This window comes from Medicago truncatula, chromosome 3 (assembly GCF_003473485.1).
Source record: "Medicago truncatula cultivar Jemalong A17 chromosome 3, MtrunA17r5.0-ANR, whole genome shotgun sequence".
In the NCBI taxonomy this organism is placed as follows: Eukaryota; Viridiplantae; Streptophyta; class Magnoliopsida; order Fabales; family Fabaceae; genus Medicago; species Medicago truncatula.
In genome coordinates this window covers 40,154,110-40,170,359 of record NC_053044.1, presented here as the reverse complement: position 1 = coordinate 40,170,359, position 16,250 = coordinate 40,154,110, and the positions used below count along the sequence as shown (strand labels likewise).

Below are 16,250 nucleotides of genomic sequence, written 5' to 3'. Positions count from 1 at the left end.
ATCAAATTTTTCACTTCCACTTGTCCATGTTTCTGTTGAGAAATATGAAACAAAATCGGTTCTTTTATCCTTGTACAATTCCATTGGCCTTGATTATTTTTGGAACAAGATGTTCCATTTTGGTTTCAGAAACCACAGGTTCTTACCGCTGATACTCAATAATTTTGAGTTTGACAATAAACAAAAAATTCAACAATTCAACTTGGAAATGATATGATATTTATGAAAAACATAATACTCCTACTTTCATTTCATACTAAAATAATCTGCATCAAAATAAAATCCGGACGATATTGGAGTTTGAAAGAAAGATGGTGTTTAACAAAAAAAAAAAAAAAAAAACATAAAACAATTATTAAAAGAATTGATAACCGACTACTGTGGGTAAAAATGAATGGTCCATGCTTGGACCCTTTTTAAAAGGGTGCATATTAGAGGCCACCTATATATATATATTTGTGCCTCAAATTTTAATGACTTATCAATTAAGTACATGTTTATTTGCCACTTCATTTGCAAAACGGAGTTTGATAAAAATTGTGGCAAAAAACCACGTTGGCGAAGAAACTAGTATTTGAAACTTTTGAAAATCATGACAAAAATGTAGTGAGAAGCATACAAATGTGCTTTTGTGTGTTGCAAAAAGAAAATCAAACACACACCAAGCCTTTCTTTAATTATGACTCCAAGTTGAGAGAACATTATTTTGCCCTAGCCGGTTATGTTAGTTTATTTTTGTGAATCCGGGTCAAGGGCTTCATGAATTGAGGACAAACTTGTAGTGTTGTGTAAATTGATAACTCAGGTGGGATGTGGGTTCGAACCCTAATTGTCTAGTTTTTTTTTAATGTGTGAGTTTTGTCGATAAATTTTTTATAAAATAAAATTTTATTAGTGATTGATTGAGAGGAGTATATTTTTTTTTTTTTGGAGAGGAGTATTGTATAGCAATTAATTAGCATCGTTAATTAATAAAGTGGCAGTGGTATTGTACCCAAAAAAAAAAAAAAAAAGTGGCAGTGGTACATATTCTATCTTTTTCATATGATGGGACAAGCCCATGATCCATTGATCCTCCACTCCACTACGAGGAGGGTATAGCCTCACGTCAACCATCGTAAGCCAAAAATCTGGGTTGCATTCTCTCTACTTCGTTCCTAGTGCTAACTTTATGTGAAAAAATTGATTAATTAATTAATTAAGTGCTTATGTTATTACTACTGCTCAACTCAATCAAATTGTTCCAATGAGATCATCTTCGCAAAATTGAAGTTCCGTGAATTCGAAAGGGAATAAAACCTCCCTAAAAGGTTGTGTCACACCCCTTTATGTAATGTTTCATTGATGAATCAAATTGGGAGAAATTGATTGAGAAACTCCGGATAAAATGATACGGATCTCTTGAGACTTTGCACTCGAACTCATACTTGAGTATGCACCACATTAAAAATTTTACTGAGAAATTATCGTCCATTTAGATATTATAAGACTCAGATGATTAGTTTGCACATTTATGCATGGAAAATATCAAATTTGCACAGAAAAAAAAAAGTATGTGAAATTGCTTTTACAAGACGTTATGACTCTTCGTCTAATTATTTGTGAAGAAAAATCGACCGGTGATCTTTTAGCTAAACTGAGGTTAAGAGTAGTGATAATATATTTTTACAACCATATTGGTAAAAAAAAAAATTACAATTTAACATTTTGATAAAAAAAATATATATATATAACAAATTATTGATTTATATCATGTGTATAGGCTTACTGGGATTGGTCATGGGATGAATTGGCTAATTATGATCTCCATGCTTCAGTCCAATATGTTTACAATCATTCTGGTAAAAAAAATCCACTATGAAGGTCATTCCCAGGTTAGTTCACTCCTATTATTATTATTATTATTATTATTATTATTATTATTATTATTATTATTATTATTATTATTATTATTATTATTATTATTATTATTATTATTATTATTATTATTATTATTATTATTATTATTATTATTATTATTATTATTATTATTATTATTATTATTATTATTATTATTATTATTATTATTATTATTATTATTATTATTATTATTATTATTATTATTATTATTATTATTATTATTATTATTATTATTATTATTATTATTATTATTATTATTATTATTATTATTATTATTATTATTATTATTATTATTATTATTATTATTATTATTATTATTATTATTATTATTATTATTATTATTATTATTATTATTATTATTATTATTATTATTATTATTATTATTATTATTATTATTATTATTATTATTATTATTTATTATTATTATTATTATATTATTATTATTATTATTATTATTATTATTATTATTATTATTATTATTATTATTATTATTATTATTATTATTATTATTATTATTATTATTATTATTATTATTATTATTATTATTATTATTATTATTATTATTATTATTATTATTATTTTTTTTATTTTATTATTATTATTATTATTATTATTATTATTATTATTATTATTATTATTATTTATTATTATTATTATTATTATTATTATTATTATTATTATTTTTTTTTTTTTTTTTTTTTTTTTTTTTTTTTTTTTTTTTTTTTTTTTTTTTTTTTTTTTTTTTTTTTTTTTTTATTTTATTATTATTATTATTATTATTATTATTATTATTATTATTATTATTATTATTATTATTATTATTATTATTATTATTATTATTATTATTATTATTATTATTATTATTATTATTATTATTATGTTTTTAGTGTGTAACAATGCTATAGGTTTTTCATGGAACTTTGATGGCTTTTGTTGCTTTACCTCGAGAGAAGCTTTTGAATGTGTTTAGATCAGCTACATTATTTAGTCCAATTACTTATATAAATCTAAATCCTACAAAGGAAATAAGTCTTGTTGTTGGCCTCTTTTTAACTAATGTTAGACACACGAATAAAATAACACTCTATTTAACTATTATTTTGGGGTAATATGCATTCCTAATATGTATTCCTAGGGCAATATGTTAGACACACGAATAAAATCCACTATGAAGGTCATTCCCAGGTTGATTCACTCTATTCCTAACGTGTAAGAGAATAAATAACCCTTTTATCTACTTTTACTATATCTTTGCTAAAATGTTTAGTGCAAAACTAAAATGTAAAACTAAAAAATTATTGTAGTAATAATATCATATGTTTTTATGATTAGCAGGTATGTTGCAACAAAATTTGTGAATGACATATGTAACACTCTAAACCTCGACCTCACAAACCTTTTAGCATTGTTTACAGGTTTTTTTTTTTTTTTTGAAGGAAAGGTATTTTATATTTTATTGATGGAATGATTAGTAAATTTTATATATCAAAAAGATTATCACAACTATTGGTTTTATTTTTGTGTTTCCTATCTTAAAATTTTATAGGTCCAAATTGTTGCTTAAATTCTTCTAGAATGTATGTTTATCTTGATCATATACCACAACCCACGTCAAATAAGAATTTGATCCATTTTTCTCGGAGTATACTAACACTTAATATTTTTAACTGTGTTTTCTTATTGCAACTAAATATCATTGGATTTAATTTGTATGTACAATATGTGTAATACAATTTTACACACACATAAAACGTCTCATTATGGTATAATTTAATTGGATGCATGTATCAAAAATTTATATTATCACTGTATAGAAATTAACCTCAATATCAATTTTATGCATTTCTAATTAGGACTAATTAATAATTAATTCTATTGACTTGACACTTGTATTATAAAATGAGTTGTGCTATATCAAGCGACCGAATTTATCCAGAATTCATAGCGACCAAAAATCAGCCAATGAGAAAAGAGATTTGTGCAGAAATCAAGGGATGTTGGTACAAATAAAGTGTAAATCCACAATAAAAGCCAATTGCAATACATTAGTCGGGATGTTTTCTTGATAAAAACTTTCGTTATAATTAGCATTTTTCTTATAAAATATAGGTTTAATAGCAGTTTTAGCCCATTAATTTTTCCAAAGTTGCGATTTTAGTCCCCTAAGAAGAAAAAAAACCTACAAAATTTCACCCTAAGATTTGCATTTGTGGCAATTTTGGCCTCCAATGTCAATTTTGACTCGGTTTACGCTGACGTGGCACCCTAAGTGAGGTGCCACGTGTTATTATTTTTTTTACCAAAAATTGGCCTTGGGTGGCCAAAACTTAAGGGAAGATTTTGTAGTTTTTTTTTTAGGGAGCCAAAATCGCAACTTCGTGAAAGTTAGCGGGCGAAAACTGTTATTAAGCCTAAAATATAAGTAGTGACAAGAATCAGAACAATTGCAAAGTATGATTATGTTCATCAAGCACAAAATCTACTACACTATGGACATCAAACTCCTCCAACATATGACATTTCCGAACTCCCTCTTTCTCTAGTGGTGTTGTTGAAGGATAATTATGCACATGTAGATTTCATTGCGGCTGTCAATGCTAAACAAGTCGTTTATGATCCTATGATTTTACAATTATTATTGTGCTTCAAATATATCTACTATCTATCTATTAATAATATCGGTCTTGTTAACCCGTGCACCCAGTTAGTTGTTATTATGTTTAAGTAAATTGTATAAGGAATCTTAGATTTTGGGTGCTTTTAAAGATGATATTTCAAGTTACGATTCGCAAATGATGTAATGTAATGGAAAATTCAAATGAATAAGTGATGTCAATGTCCAACCATGATTGTCTTATCAAAACTATAACATGTTATCCTTCAAGAGGGATGAGTATCCAATGAAGAAATAAACAAGGGAGGTTAATGTAAGTCAAACACTAGAACATATCTTTGTGTTATTTAAAGAGACTTTAAGTAAAGTGCGTGTAATTCATCCTAAAATATTATTAAGAAAATGTTAACAAGTGTTCCACCTTTAAAATTTTGTGTTGCGCTTTTGTTATGGAGTTGCTAATTCGTTCAAAATCAAAACTTGTATAATATTTTTTAATTAATTACTTCATCATCCAAAAATGTTACCCAGTTGAGTAAGGCTAAGATGATAAGGATATTATGACTTGTGTCACACTTTGCTTCCTTCCCAAACCTTTATTTTTTATATACTATTGCAAATTTTGGAATACCCCATTTAAGTATTGTGTCACACTTCTCTTTTGTATTTAAAAATAATATTATTTAAGAAAGAATGAGAGAAGGGTTTGAATTAAAGAAGAAAAACAAAACTCAACCATAATGGAATTTTATTGAAAAAATATGATGCATGGGACTAATCTAATAATAGGTGACATAGACTAGAAATAAAAAGGCAAAGAGTAACAAAACAACACATATATTCATGTGTTGGTCTGTAACAAGCTAAGGTTGAAGATATGGTAACTAACAAATGAAAATTAAGCTGGAAATAGAAATAAGATTACAAGAATCAATCCAAAAACTATAAGATCATAATTAATTAATTAATTAATTAATGACTCAATGGGTTGGGCAAAGGAAGAGGATGCATGAGTGCCATTAATAGTCATTTGGCACTTGGAGAAGAATGATCAATAGCAGTTATCTTCTTGTTGTCTTGGACAGTAGCATTACTCATGCCAACTACCACTTCTGACAGATTCATCTCTCCTTTTCCATTATTCTTCCTTGCTGCTATCTGTTCTTGGGTTGACTTGTAATATGATGCATATAGAATCAATTGTACCACCGCAAACATTGTCCCAATCCCATTTGGTATCTGATTGAGATATACAATGAATATTAGTTTAACAACCCTAGTAGAACCTTAATTAAGCATGGTATTATTATAATTTATTTTCTTACCGCAATGAATGGGTCAAAAGGAATGAGAGCATAAATGGTCCAAGAAACACCATTGCCAAATGAAGCTAAAGATAGGAAAAACGGCATGAACTCAACACTTTTAGTCTTGATCACTAGTTTCTGCAACCATAGATTATATTAATTAAGATCACATGATTAAGCCAATCCATATATATTAACCAATTTTATCTTAAATAAAAAAATAAACATGATATATATTAAGTACTAACCATAATAGACAAAGGTGAAGCATACATGCCAATATTAAATAGCATGCATATGGTCCCAACAACAGCAGAACGTTTGTTAACAGTGTGAAGCATAGTCAATGAAACAAATGAGAGAAGGAAAATGAAAATAAGCTCCAATAGTAAACCAAGAAAGACTTTGAGCCTCTTTTTACGGTCAGAATATATGAGAAAGAGTGTGATATAGATGATCTCAACCACACATCCTGCACCATTGATGGTCACCACAAGGAAACTGTGAGGGTGCACCATTGGCAACCCGTAGAGAGTCCAAACCATGCAGTTCATCAACGTGGCTAGGTATGGTACGGGTGAGTATTGTTCCACTGATCCTTTCTTGCATATCCCAACAAATGTTGGCCTGCATAATTAAGGACATGAAGGAAAAAATTAACAACAAATGTTAGTATTGTTATTTTTTAGGTTAAAATTGAAAAATGCGGGAAGAGATTTAGAAATAATCTTACACTGGAGACAAGAACATGCAGCCGGCGATGACATTTCCTGAAGTCAAGAAGGAAAAAAAATGCAAAAAATAAGGTGGAAATTATAACCAAAAAAGAAAAAATATTCCTGAAGTACATATATAAGGTGGAAATTATAACCAAAAAAGTAAAACACAAGAAAAAGAAAAATTATTCCAGAAGTCCATATGTTTTTAACGAGGCATATTTGCAGAAACCAAAAACAACAAAAGAAAATTACAGGGACTAAAACCATATCTTCCAAGACGAAGGTGTTGAACTCATGGTTGATTTTGTTTGGTGTTGAGCAAGATTATGCGGTTGAGGAGTGCGATAGTATGAATGGTGTTCCTTTGGTTTCACATGGCTGAAGGAAATATACGAGGAACATCTCACCAAGGCAATTAGCTTGAAAAATACAACTGGGACTTTCTTACTCTATCAGATTGGATGCACAATGTTCACTGACAAGAACAACAAGCACATAGAGGTAATATTTTTTGAGCCACCACAGGACCTCGACACAGTTCATGGACGGTCATGGGGTGGTACGAAATTAAATTATCTATATCATTTATTTGTCTGAGGCTACTAAATATCATATTCAGTTTGTATGATGATCATCGGGAGACCATGACCTTATAGGAGGAGATATGCTAGTACTAGGGATGAATTATGTGCGGTCAAGGGAAGGTTACCACCACTTGTACAGTCAGGTGCAAGACATTCCCAGGCCTCCACCATCTGTACTTGATGTTAAAGTCCATGTAGCTCAAGCTCTCTTGGATTTCTTGTTGCATGTTATACATGAGGCTGGTAGGGGTCCAAAGTGGAGTCACCATGGTAGCATGTAGCAGGATAAATGTCCTAGTTCTATTTGGTATATCTCCCGAAGATACTACCCCTATCGAGAGAGAACCCCATGGGTCGACGAATCAGGAAGTAATTATTGAGGAGGAGCATGCTAGGGATAACTCGGATTCACCGTAGATCATCGTTAGTGTTAGGGCCATGGTGGAGGATGGGTGTCCAAATAGTCGGACATACGAAGACGTTCTTTTGATGATTCAGGCTGAGATACTCCCTGCCACCGCATATAGGATTCCAAGAAGGAGGAGGCCCTTTAGAGCACCATAACTTTTATGTTTTTATTTTATTTTGGTTTAATGATGAATGTTGGTTTTTAGTTTTGAATTTGGTTTAATTCGTACCTAAAAAAGTTATGAATGTTTAAATGAATGAATTTGTTTCCGATGATTTGTGTTTGATTTTACAAAGGAATGAATGAAATGTGTGAATGAAGGAATGTACGAAGTAGTGGTTAAATAACAGAATTTGAGTTTTTGTTCCTCTATGCAGTTTCGGTCTATGTAACTTATAATTTTTGTGTTTCTCCCAAGGCTCCTTAAATACACATCTAATAGATAACTATCTGATGTGTATTTATGGGGTCTTAGAGATATTGGGGGCCTAAAGAGAAATGTTATGTTTATTTTATTTTCGTTCATTACTTTTCTCATCATATGAGCTTCTCGCGCGCTCTATTTGAGTTCTAAAATCTGAAATATTTCAATGTATTTTTGAAGTTTTTACGAGGTTTTTATGCAGTTTGGATTCTAAAATCCAACTGCATAGGACACGTGAGAAACTTATAGAATGGAAGAAAGAAAAAAAAAAACATTTTTTTTTTCATTTTAGGTTTCATCCCTCTAACTATCCAAAAAATAATAATCGAATGGACCATATATTTCCACATTTGATAGAAAAAATGTATCTATCAAATATAGTTTAAAGATATTACATATTCCATTATTTTTGTATTTAGTTGGAGACTTTAAGTTTTTTTTTTTTTTTTTGAGGGAAGACTTTAAGTTATATATCATATTAAAAATCTTAATAGATCATATAAAAAAAAAATTAAGTTTTTTTATAATTCATCGCATATTTAAAAAATTATTTCATATTAAAAACATTTTGCTTTCCGCCTCTCTAAGAAATTATAATTTTTGGTCTTCAAAATATTTTTCATCATTAATTTTAATACCTATTGTTGAATAGGTTTTTTTTATTTTTTTGAAGGATATTAGTGAATAGAGTTATGAGACGATTCTTTCAAACAAACAAAAATAAGAGTTATGAGACGATTATGAGGCGGTGGCACGAGTATGTTCTGTAGCCGTGTGGCACTTACGTGCTATGTTTAAGTTGATTTAACACTATTGAGTCGTTGGCCTCTGCAGCTAGCTATTAGCATGGTCTTCGTGACCTTAGTTTAATTAGTATGGACAATACATAATATATGCAAGGTTTGAGGTTTAAATCTCGACCACCAAATAAAACAAAACAAAAATTAGCTAGTAGCATGGCATTGGGGAAATTATGTAAATTGAATCTCGCCAAACACATTCTATTTTATATACGGGTACGGGTATATTTTTTTATAAATGCGGGCATGGGGAAGGACACTGTAGTACCCTACCCATTGGGTACCATTGTCATCTGTCACCCCTTTCTTCTTCTTCTTCTTCTTCTCCTTCTTGTCAGAGGGGTGATTTAGGGTCAATTTTGACCCAAAAATCACCCCTCCGAGTTATTTTTCCTTCTATCCTAATTGAATAAGTGATTTCACATATTTTCTGTTTCCTTTCGTTTGTTTTTGTGATTTCGTCGTCTCTGAACGACTATGTTTGTTTTGATTTCCCGTCTTTATGCGGTGTGTTTTTTATTTTCCGTCTTAGTACGGTGTTTATTTGATCCAGGTTGAAAGATTAACTTTGCGCAAGTGCATATTCGATCAATGACAATGACTTTGGCGTCGTCAACGTTGCAGATCTGGAGACATGAGTATTCCGGAGACTTGAATATAGTCATATTAGTCATATTTGTAGGCATAAGTACTTTGTCGTTTTATGTTATTAACATAGATGTTGTGAGGTTGCTCACAAATTTATCCTTTTCGTTTTTAGTGAATTTGGATTTGTATTGTATCGATGTACTTTATCGATTTGAATGAATGAATATCGTTTATTTTTATTTTTTTTTTAAGTTTATAGATGATCTTTATATTTATGTACAACCAATTTTTTTGTAAATGATCTTATAATAATGCGTGATATATTGCCTACATATGTGAAATGGAGAAGAGGTATGTCGTCTTCTTTTATTTTACTATTGTATTTCATCACAGTTAAATAATACAATTTTATGTCCACAAATCTTAACTCAACTGACAAAAATGCTGAAATAGTTAATCGAACGTATGATTAGGGTTCGAACCCCGAACCTCCACTTATACTTATTTGTGTATGAGTTTATAATGTCTTTGTTATTTTATCTATCTAAAAAGAAATACAAAATTTCATCAAAGTTGTGGCACATTTTCTGATTTTTTTTTCTTTTTATTTTTACGATTTTGTGTATTTAGAAGAATTAAAAACAAAATTTAAGATATTTATAGGGAGAAAAATTAATTCCACACAATATTTTTTGTTATTCGTATCACCTATTTTCAATCTCAAAAAATCATATTAAAAATTCATATCACATATTTTATGATATTTGTATTGATTTGAAAATCTTTATTTTTTTTGTACGATCATTAATCTAGGAGGATCGTATAAAGAATTATGTAAAAAAGATTTTTCTAGATGGATCATGTAAAAAATATTTATTAGAATGAAAAAAAGAAAAACAATAATCTATTAAATGTAGTTCAAATTTATTACAAATTGTATGATATTCGTACTTTCCTAGTGATTTAGGAAAAAATTGTTTTTGGACCCAAGAAATTGTATGCTACTCCATAATATATAAAAAAAATCTATTAATCAAAAATTTAAAAGAGATCCTTTCACAGGAAAAATAAATAAATTCTATTGAAAACTACATTTTCCTATCCAAACTGCAACTTTTGTCATTTTCCTAAGAGATCCTTTCACAGAAAAAAAAAATTCTATTGAAAACTACATTTTTCTATCCAAACTGCAACTTTTATCATTTTCCTATGATATTTATGACAAGTTGACCATTTACAAGTGTCTCATCATAATTCACATTATCACATTCATTACTCATTTGCTAGATTTTGCAAAATTTCACAGAAACACGAAAATAATTGTAACGTGTAAGCCACACGTCAAATCAACCAAAGAGGTTAGTTTTTCTTTTCCTTTTTTTTTTAGGCAAAAAGAAGTAAAATATAAAATAAAAAGGAGTTATTGACCCATATATGTACGTGGTAAAACCAAACAAGGTGAACTCACCCTAATCAATCCTAATCAAACAAATATTTCTGGCACAACTCAGCGAACTACCGTACGGGAGCGAAACCAAATTAAAAAAAAAAAAAAGATGAAAATAGAGAGGATCATAACTCGTAAGCTACACGTCAAATAATTGTTTTTTTTTTTTGTGTGGCAAAAGTTTGAACTCCGAACCTTACATATATTATGCATTGTTCCTACCAACATAGTTAAACTCATGAGGATATTGATAAAGCGAACCGTTTTTCTTTTAATTGCTTTTACTCTCTTCTTTTACTCGAGTAACTTTTTCATTATTTTCATGACGCTTTTAGTGTTACCGACGGCAAAACTAAACTCGCATGACACTCTTTGGCATCTACAACCATATGTTTAACCAAACTACACATTTAACAAACGGGGGCTTCTATGGTGTTGTCAAGAAAATGACTTTTTTTGAAAAAGTCATTTAACCAATAACATAGTTGTTGATGTCATGTCAGCTAGTGTCTTGTTGATGGACCACCGTAAAACTAAACTTTACTTTATTACAAATAAGTCCTCATACAAAATATTAATTACTTGTATTTATAGGTGGTTTTGGCTTTAAATAGGAGCACATATGAGCGAGTCCTCATACATATATGTCGGATTGTACTGCAAATGTTATTATGCTCGTGTAATCACACGTTTCAGATTGACATATATATATTTGATTTGATAAGAGTTTCAGAACTTGTCCTTTGGTTGGTTTGTGAGATTCTTATCTCATATCTCTGAGTTTCTAAGCTTCATTCATCACACTCTCTTGTTCAATTTTGCAATGGTACGATGATGTTTTTAATATTTAAGAGGTTTCATATTTCAACAACTTTTTTTTTTTTTTTTTGAAGAAACTTTTTCTTTTCTTCTTAACTTGCATTTCTTATGCTATTAGAATTTAGCAGCGTTGGTGCATGTTTGGTATCAAGGTGGATAGGATAAAATAAAGGTGGCATGATAATTTTGTTAAAGCTAGAAAATGTAGCTTTTTCAAAATAGCGGTGACTCCAGATGATTTTCCCAAACTCATTGCGATACCAAACAAGCAGTCAATCTTATACAAGAGTTGTGAGAAACTAATTGTGGAAGTCCATGTCTCAAAATCAAAATTCAAATGTTTGAATGCTTGGTTCCACTTTTTGATGAGACAAATTTAATTTTAGGGTGTAGAATTGATTTTGATATGTTTGGATGTTTTCAAGTGGAACTCATTGTTAGCTTCAGAATTGATTCTAACTTAAAGCTAGAATTTATAGTTTTGGCTTCTAGAATTGATTTTTAGACTTGAATTTATAACTCATTTTTATATAAATGTATTCAAACATAAATCATTTCACATTCAAATCACTTTATAGAAAAGAATTGCAAAGAGAAGTGAAAAGTTGCAAATTAGTTGTGCTTACCATAATATTTAATCTACATTCTTTAAAGGATTTGATAATTCCAATGGGCAATGTAAGCAATGAAGAGCAAGAACTTAAAGAGATTGAAATATTGGAGAGAAATGACATAGAAAAGGTTGGAGATGAGTTAGAAGATGAAAGTACAGTAGCACCATGGATGAAACAGATCACAATTAGAGGACTAATAGCAAGCATTCTTATTGGCATAATTTATAGTGTGATTGTGATGAAGCTGAACCTCACAACTGGTTTAGTCCCTAATCTCAATGTTTCAGTTGCACTTCTTGGCTTTGTGTTCATCAAACTTTGGACTAAGATTCTTGAGAAAGCAAATATTGTTTCAACACCTTTCACTAGACAGGAAAATACCATAATTCAGACTTGTGCTGTTGCATGTTACAGTGCATCTTTTGGAGGTGAGTTTTTGTTTTATTTTCAATTCAATGTCTTTGTTTACAGTTTAAAATGAATTATTTTCGAAAAAGAAGATTACCTTTAATCCTCCAGTTCCTAGGGGAATGGAGCCCTGGTAATCCAGAGTTCGGTCAGGAGATAAGTAAACTCTTGTCAGGATTAGTCCAGGGTTTGACCTCGGTTACTCCTGAACAATTAAACCTTCGGTGAAGCTCATTAACCACTTGAGTCAAACCAATTGCTTAGCAATCATTATTTAATTTCTATTTTGTATGTATAAATGAAGAACTGAAAGTATATGTATTTAAAGTTTTCTAAATTTTACTTGTTTATTTATAGGTGGTTTTGGATCTTACCTTTTGGCTTTAAATAGGAGCACATATGAGCGAGTCGGGGGGGCTAGTACCCCAGGGAATACTCCTGACACCAAGGAGCCTGGAATTGGCTGGATGACTGGTTTTCTCTTTGTTTCTTACTTTGTTGGGCTGACAGCATTAATTCCTTTTCGAAAGGTATTGCTTATGAATGAATCCGGATTTTGTGCAGTCAAATTACTATTATTCTACTGTATGCCATTTAGTATAAAGTTTTGTCAAATAGTTTTCTATAGCAGTCTAATTTTCGCGGTCAAAATTTCCTACAATCACTACATCTCTGCCATATTGGATGAAGGTTAGACTGTTCATACTCTGACTTCACCAAATCAGGTCTAATATAAACACTCAGAATATGAACTGTTTAATATTCATCCAATGACATATATAGTGATCGGAGAAAATTTTGATGAAATCAGATCAATTTTCCATATGAATTGTTTTCTATGCCTTTTCACTTGATTACTTGAGTACATTTGGTATTCTCGAAGTTTACTAGTTTAAGTAATGTTGAAGTGATGGAGGTCTTTATTTTAAGATGAATTAGGTTTAGACTAACTCGAATATTGTTTGCTATGTTATATAACAGATGATGATAATAGACTCTAAATTACCTTATCCAAGTGGAACTGCTACAGGTGTTCTTATTAATGGATTCCATACTCCAAAAGGAAATGTCACGGCCAAGTATGGTTGTGAAACCAACTATGTTTATGTTATTTGTACTCTATTTGTTATTTCAAGATGAAAACATATAAAACTAATTTGGCATCTTTCACAGGAAGCAGGTTAAGGGTTTCACGCAATTCTTCTCATTCAGTTTGCTTTGGTCTTTCTTCCAATGGTTCTATGCTGGTGATGGCCAATGCGGATTCGCTCAGTTTCCTACTTTCGGGTTGAAAGCGTGGAAAAACACGTGTGTGCTTTGATTCCATCTCTCTCTCTTTTTAATAAGTAAATGTTAGTATAATAGTTGTTGTGTTAGTATTTTCTCTATAGCTAGAGTTTGAACCGGTCCTCTAACTTCAACTGCTTTAACTGTCTTTTGTTTTATGAATCTGAACCATGAAACGTTTGTCAATTATAACTGACTAGAATGTTTGATATTTTTTGCAGATTTTACTTTGATTTCAGCATGACATATGTTGGAGCAGGAATGATCTGTTCTCATCTTGTCAATTTATCGTTGCTTTTTGGTGCTGTGGTTTCATGGGCCATTATGTGGCCGTTGATCAGAGTACTAAAAGGAAATTGGTTCCCTGAAAGTTTACCAGAGAGTAGCATGAAGAGTCTTAATGGTTATAAGGTATTTGATTGAACAAAAATTGAAGGACACACTATTAGTACTACTTTGATTTGAGTTGTGTTTTTTTTCATTTTAAGCCTTAACTTTCCTTAATTTTCATGATGCAGGTTTTTATTTCCATTGCATTAATCCTTGGTGATGGGCTCTACAATTTTATCAAAATTATATATTTTAGTGCCTTAAATTTTCAGGCCTGCATGAAAATGAGGGATCAAAATGCAGGTAAATAAATGACCTTTTTATCACTTTTTGCAGTTCATGGGTTATGTAATTTTCAAGCTTGACAGCTTTATCGGCCATGGCGGATTGCGCTGACATACTTTGTGACAACCACCATGGCCAATTCATGAAGCATGGCAGCGCCATGGTGTTTTTATTGCGTCTTTTTTGCTTTCTGACATTCGCAATCGATAAACTAAGTTTAGGTTTTAATAATGCTTGCTTACCTTGCTAATTACCACTCTATAAGCCTATATTCAAATACACTATACTACCATATCAATAGAAGAAGTAATTGATTTATTTCCAATGAAATTGGTATATGAATAGTTGTTCTATGTTAGACCTCGTACGGCTAGTTCTCTACTTATTTGACAACACTGAATCTAATATAGATATTTTTTCACTACAGCTTCAGCTGCAGATAATAACCAGAACCAGACTCTAGACGATCTTACACGCGATGAATTCTTTATAAAAGAAAGCATTCCAATATGGTTAGCATGTGCAGGATATGCAGTGCTCACCATAATATCCATCATTGTGATCCCTTTAATGTTCCCACAAGTGAAGTGGTACTTTGTGGTCGTAGCTTATCTCCTAGCACCAATTCTTGGTTTTTGCAATGCTTATGGTGCCGGCTTAACCGACATGAACATGTCCTATAACTATGGAAAAGTAGCCCTTTTCATTCTTGCAGCCCTAGGAGGAAAAAGTAATGGTGTTGTTTCTGGACTTGTAGCATGTGGGCTAATAAAATCACTGGCTTCAACTTCATCTGATTTAATGCATGATTTCAGAACTGGTTATTTAACTCTAACTTCACCGAGATCAATGCTTGCGACACAAGCAATTGGTACGGCAATAGGTTGTGTTGTAGCACCACTCACATTCTTTATTTTCTACAATACATATGATGTTGGAAACCCTAATGGTGAATATAAAGCTCCTTATGCTATCATCTATAGAAACATGGCAATTTTTGGTGTTGAAGGGTTTTCAGCACTACCAAGCCATTGCTTGCAATTCTGTTGTGGGTTTTTTGCATTTGCTTTGTTGGCTAACTTGTTGAGAGATTTGAACCCTAAAAACATAGGGAAGTGGGTCCCACTTCCAATGGCAATGGCAGTACCTTTTGTTGTAGGTGCTTACTTTGCCATTGACATGTGTGTGGGGAGTTTGGTAGTTTTTGTTTGGAGTATGATGAAAAAAGAGGAAGCAGGTTTGATGATTCCAGCTGTTGCTTCTGGTTTGATTTGTGGAGATGGGATATGGGTTCTTCCTTCTTCTCTTCTTGCTTGGTTTAAGATTCATCCACCAATTTGTATGAACTTCTTTGCAAATAATTAGAAGAAGTTCTCTTGCAGATCTTTATAGGAAATAGGTGTAGTCAGATTTAGGTGTCACTATTTTTTAGTACTTTAGTTCATAAAGATCTTTTCTTTCTTCCTTTTTGATTAGTTTAAAAAAATCTTAGTCTAAGAAGAATTTAGTTCTTATTTGAGATGACTTGGGACAATAAGTGCAATGATGTTGGGGGTTGAATAGCGTAACTGGTTTGAGCTGAGAGATTAAAGGTGTTGAGGAGTTCAAAGTCCAGGATTCAAGTCTTTCAAAGAGAAAACTGTAAAGTGTAACATACTGACATTTTGTCATTCAAAAAAAAAAAGGTGCAAAGATGTTGTTTTTTTGAAGGAAAAA

At 30.8% G+C, this 16,250-nt stretch overlaps 2 protein-coding genes across 2 annotated transcripts; one reads left to right on the top strand and one right to left on the bottom strand.

Annotated features, from left to right (window-relative positions):
• Positions 1-5,251: 5,251 nt before the first annotated feature.
• Positions 5,252-7,294, bottom strand: LOC112420236 (bidirectional sugar transporter SWEET4). The gene is made up of 5 exons (XM_039832082.1): positions 7,249-7,294; positions 6,554-6,590; positions 6,069-6,447; positions 5,839-5,958; positions 5,252-5,752 (listed from the first exon to the last, which is right to left on the bottom strand). Exons 1-5 carry the CDS (start codon positions 7,292-7,294, stop codon positions 5,540-5,542), a joined length of 795 nt encoding a protein of 264 aa, XP_039688016.1. The 3' UTR covers positions 5,252-5,539.
• A 4,161-nt stretch (positions 7,295-11,455) lies between these two features.
• LOC120579424 (metal-nicotianamine transporter YSL3) lies at positions 11,456-16,218 on the top strand. Its single transcript, XM_039831536.1, has 8 exons — positions 11,456-11,617; positions 12,265-12,652; positions 12,990-13,162; positions 13,614-13,711; positions 13,806-13,940; positions 14,141-14,330; positions 14,438-14,552; positions 14,962-16,218. The coding sequence occupies exons 1-8, from the start codon at positions 11,615-11,617 to the stop codon at positions 15,897-15,899; spliced, it is 2,040 nt and encodes a 679-aa protein (XP_039687470.1). The 5' UTR covers positions 11,456-11,614; the 3' UTR covers positions 15,900-16,218.
• Positions 16,219-16,250: the final 32 nt, after the last annotated feature.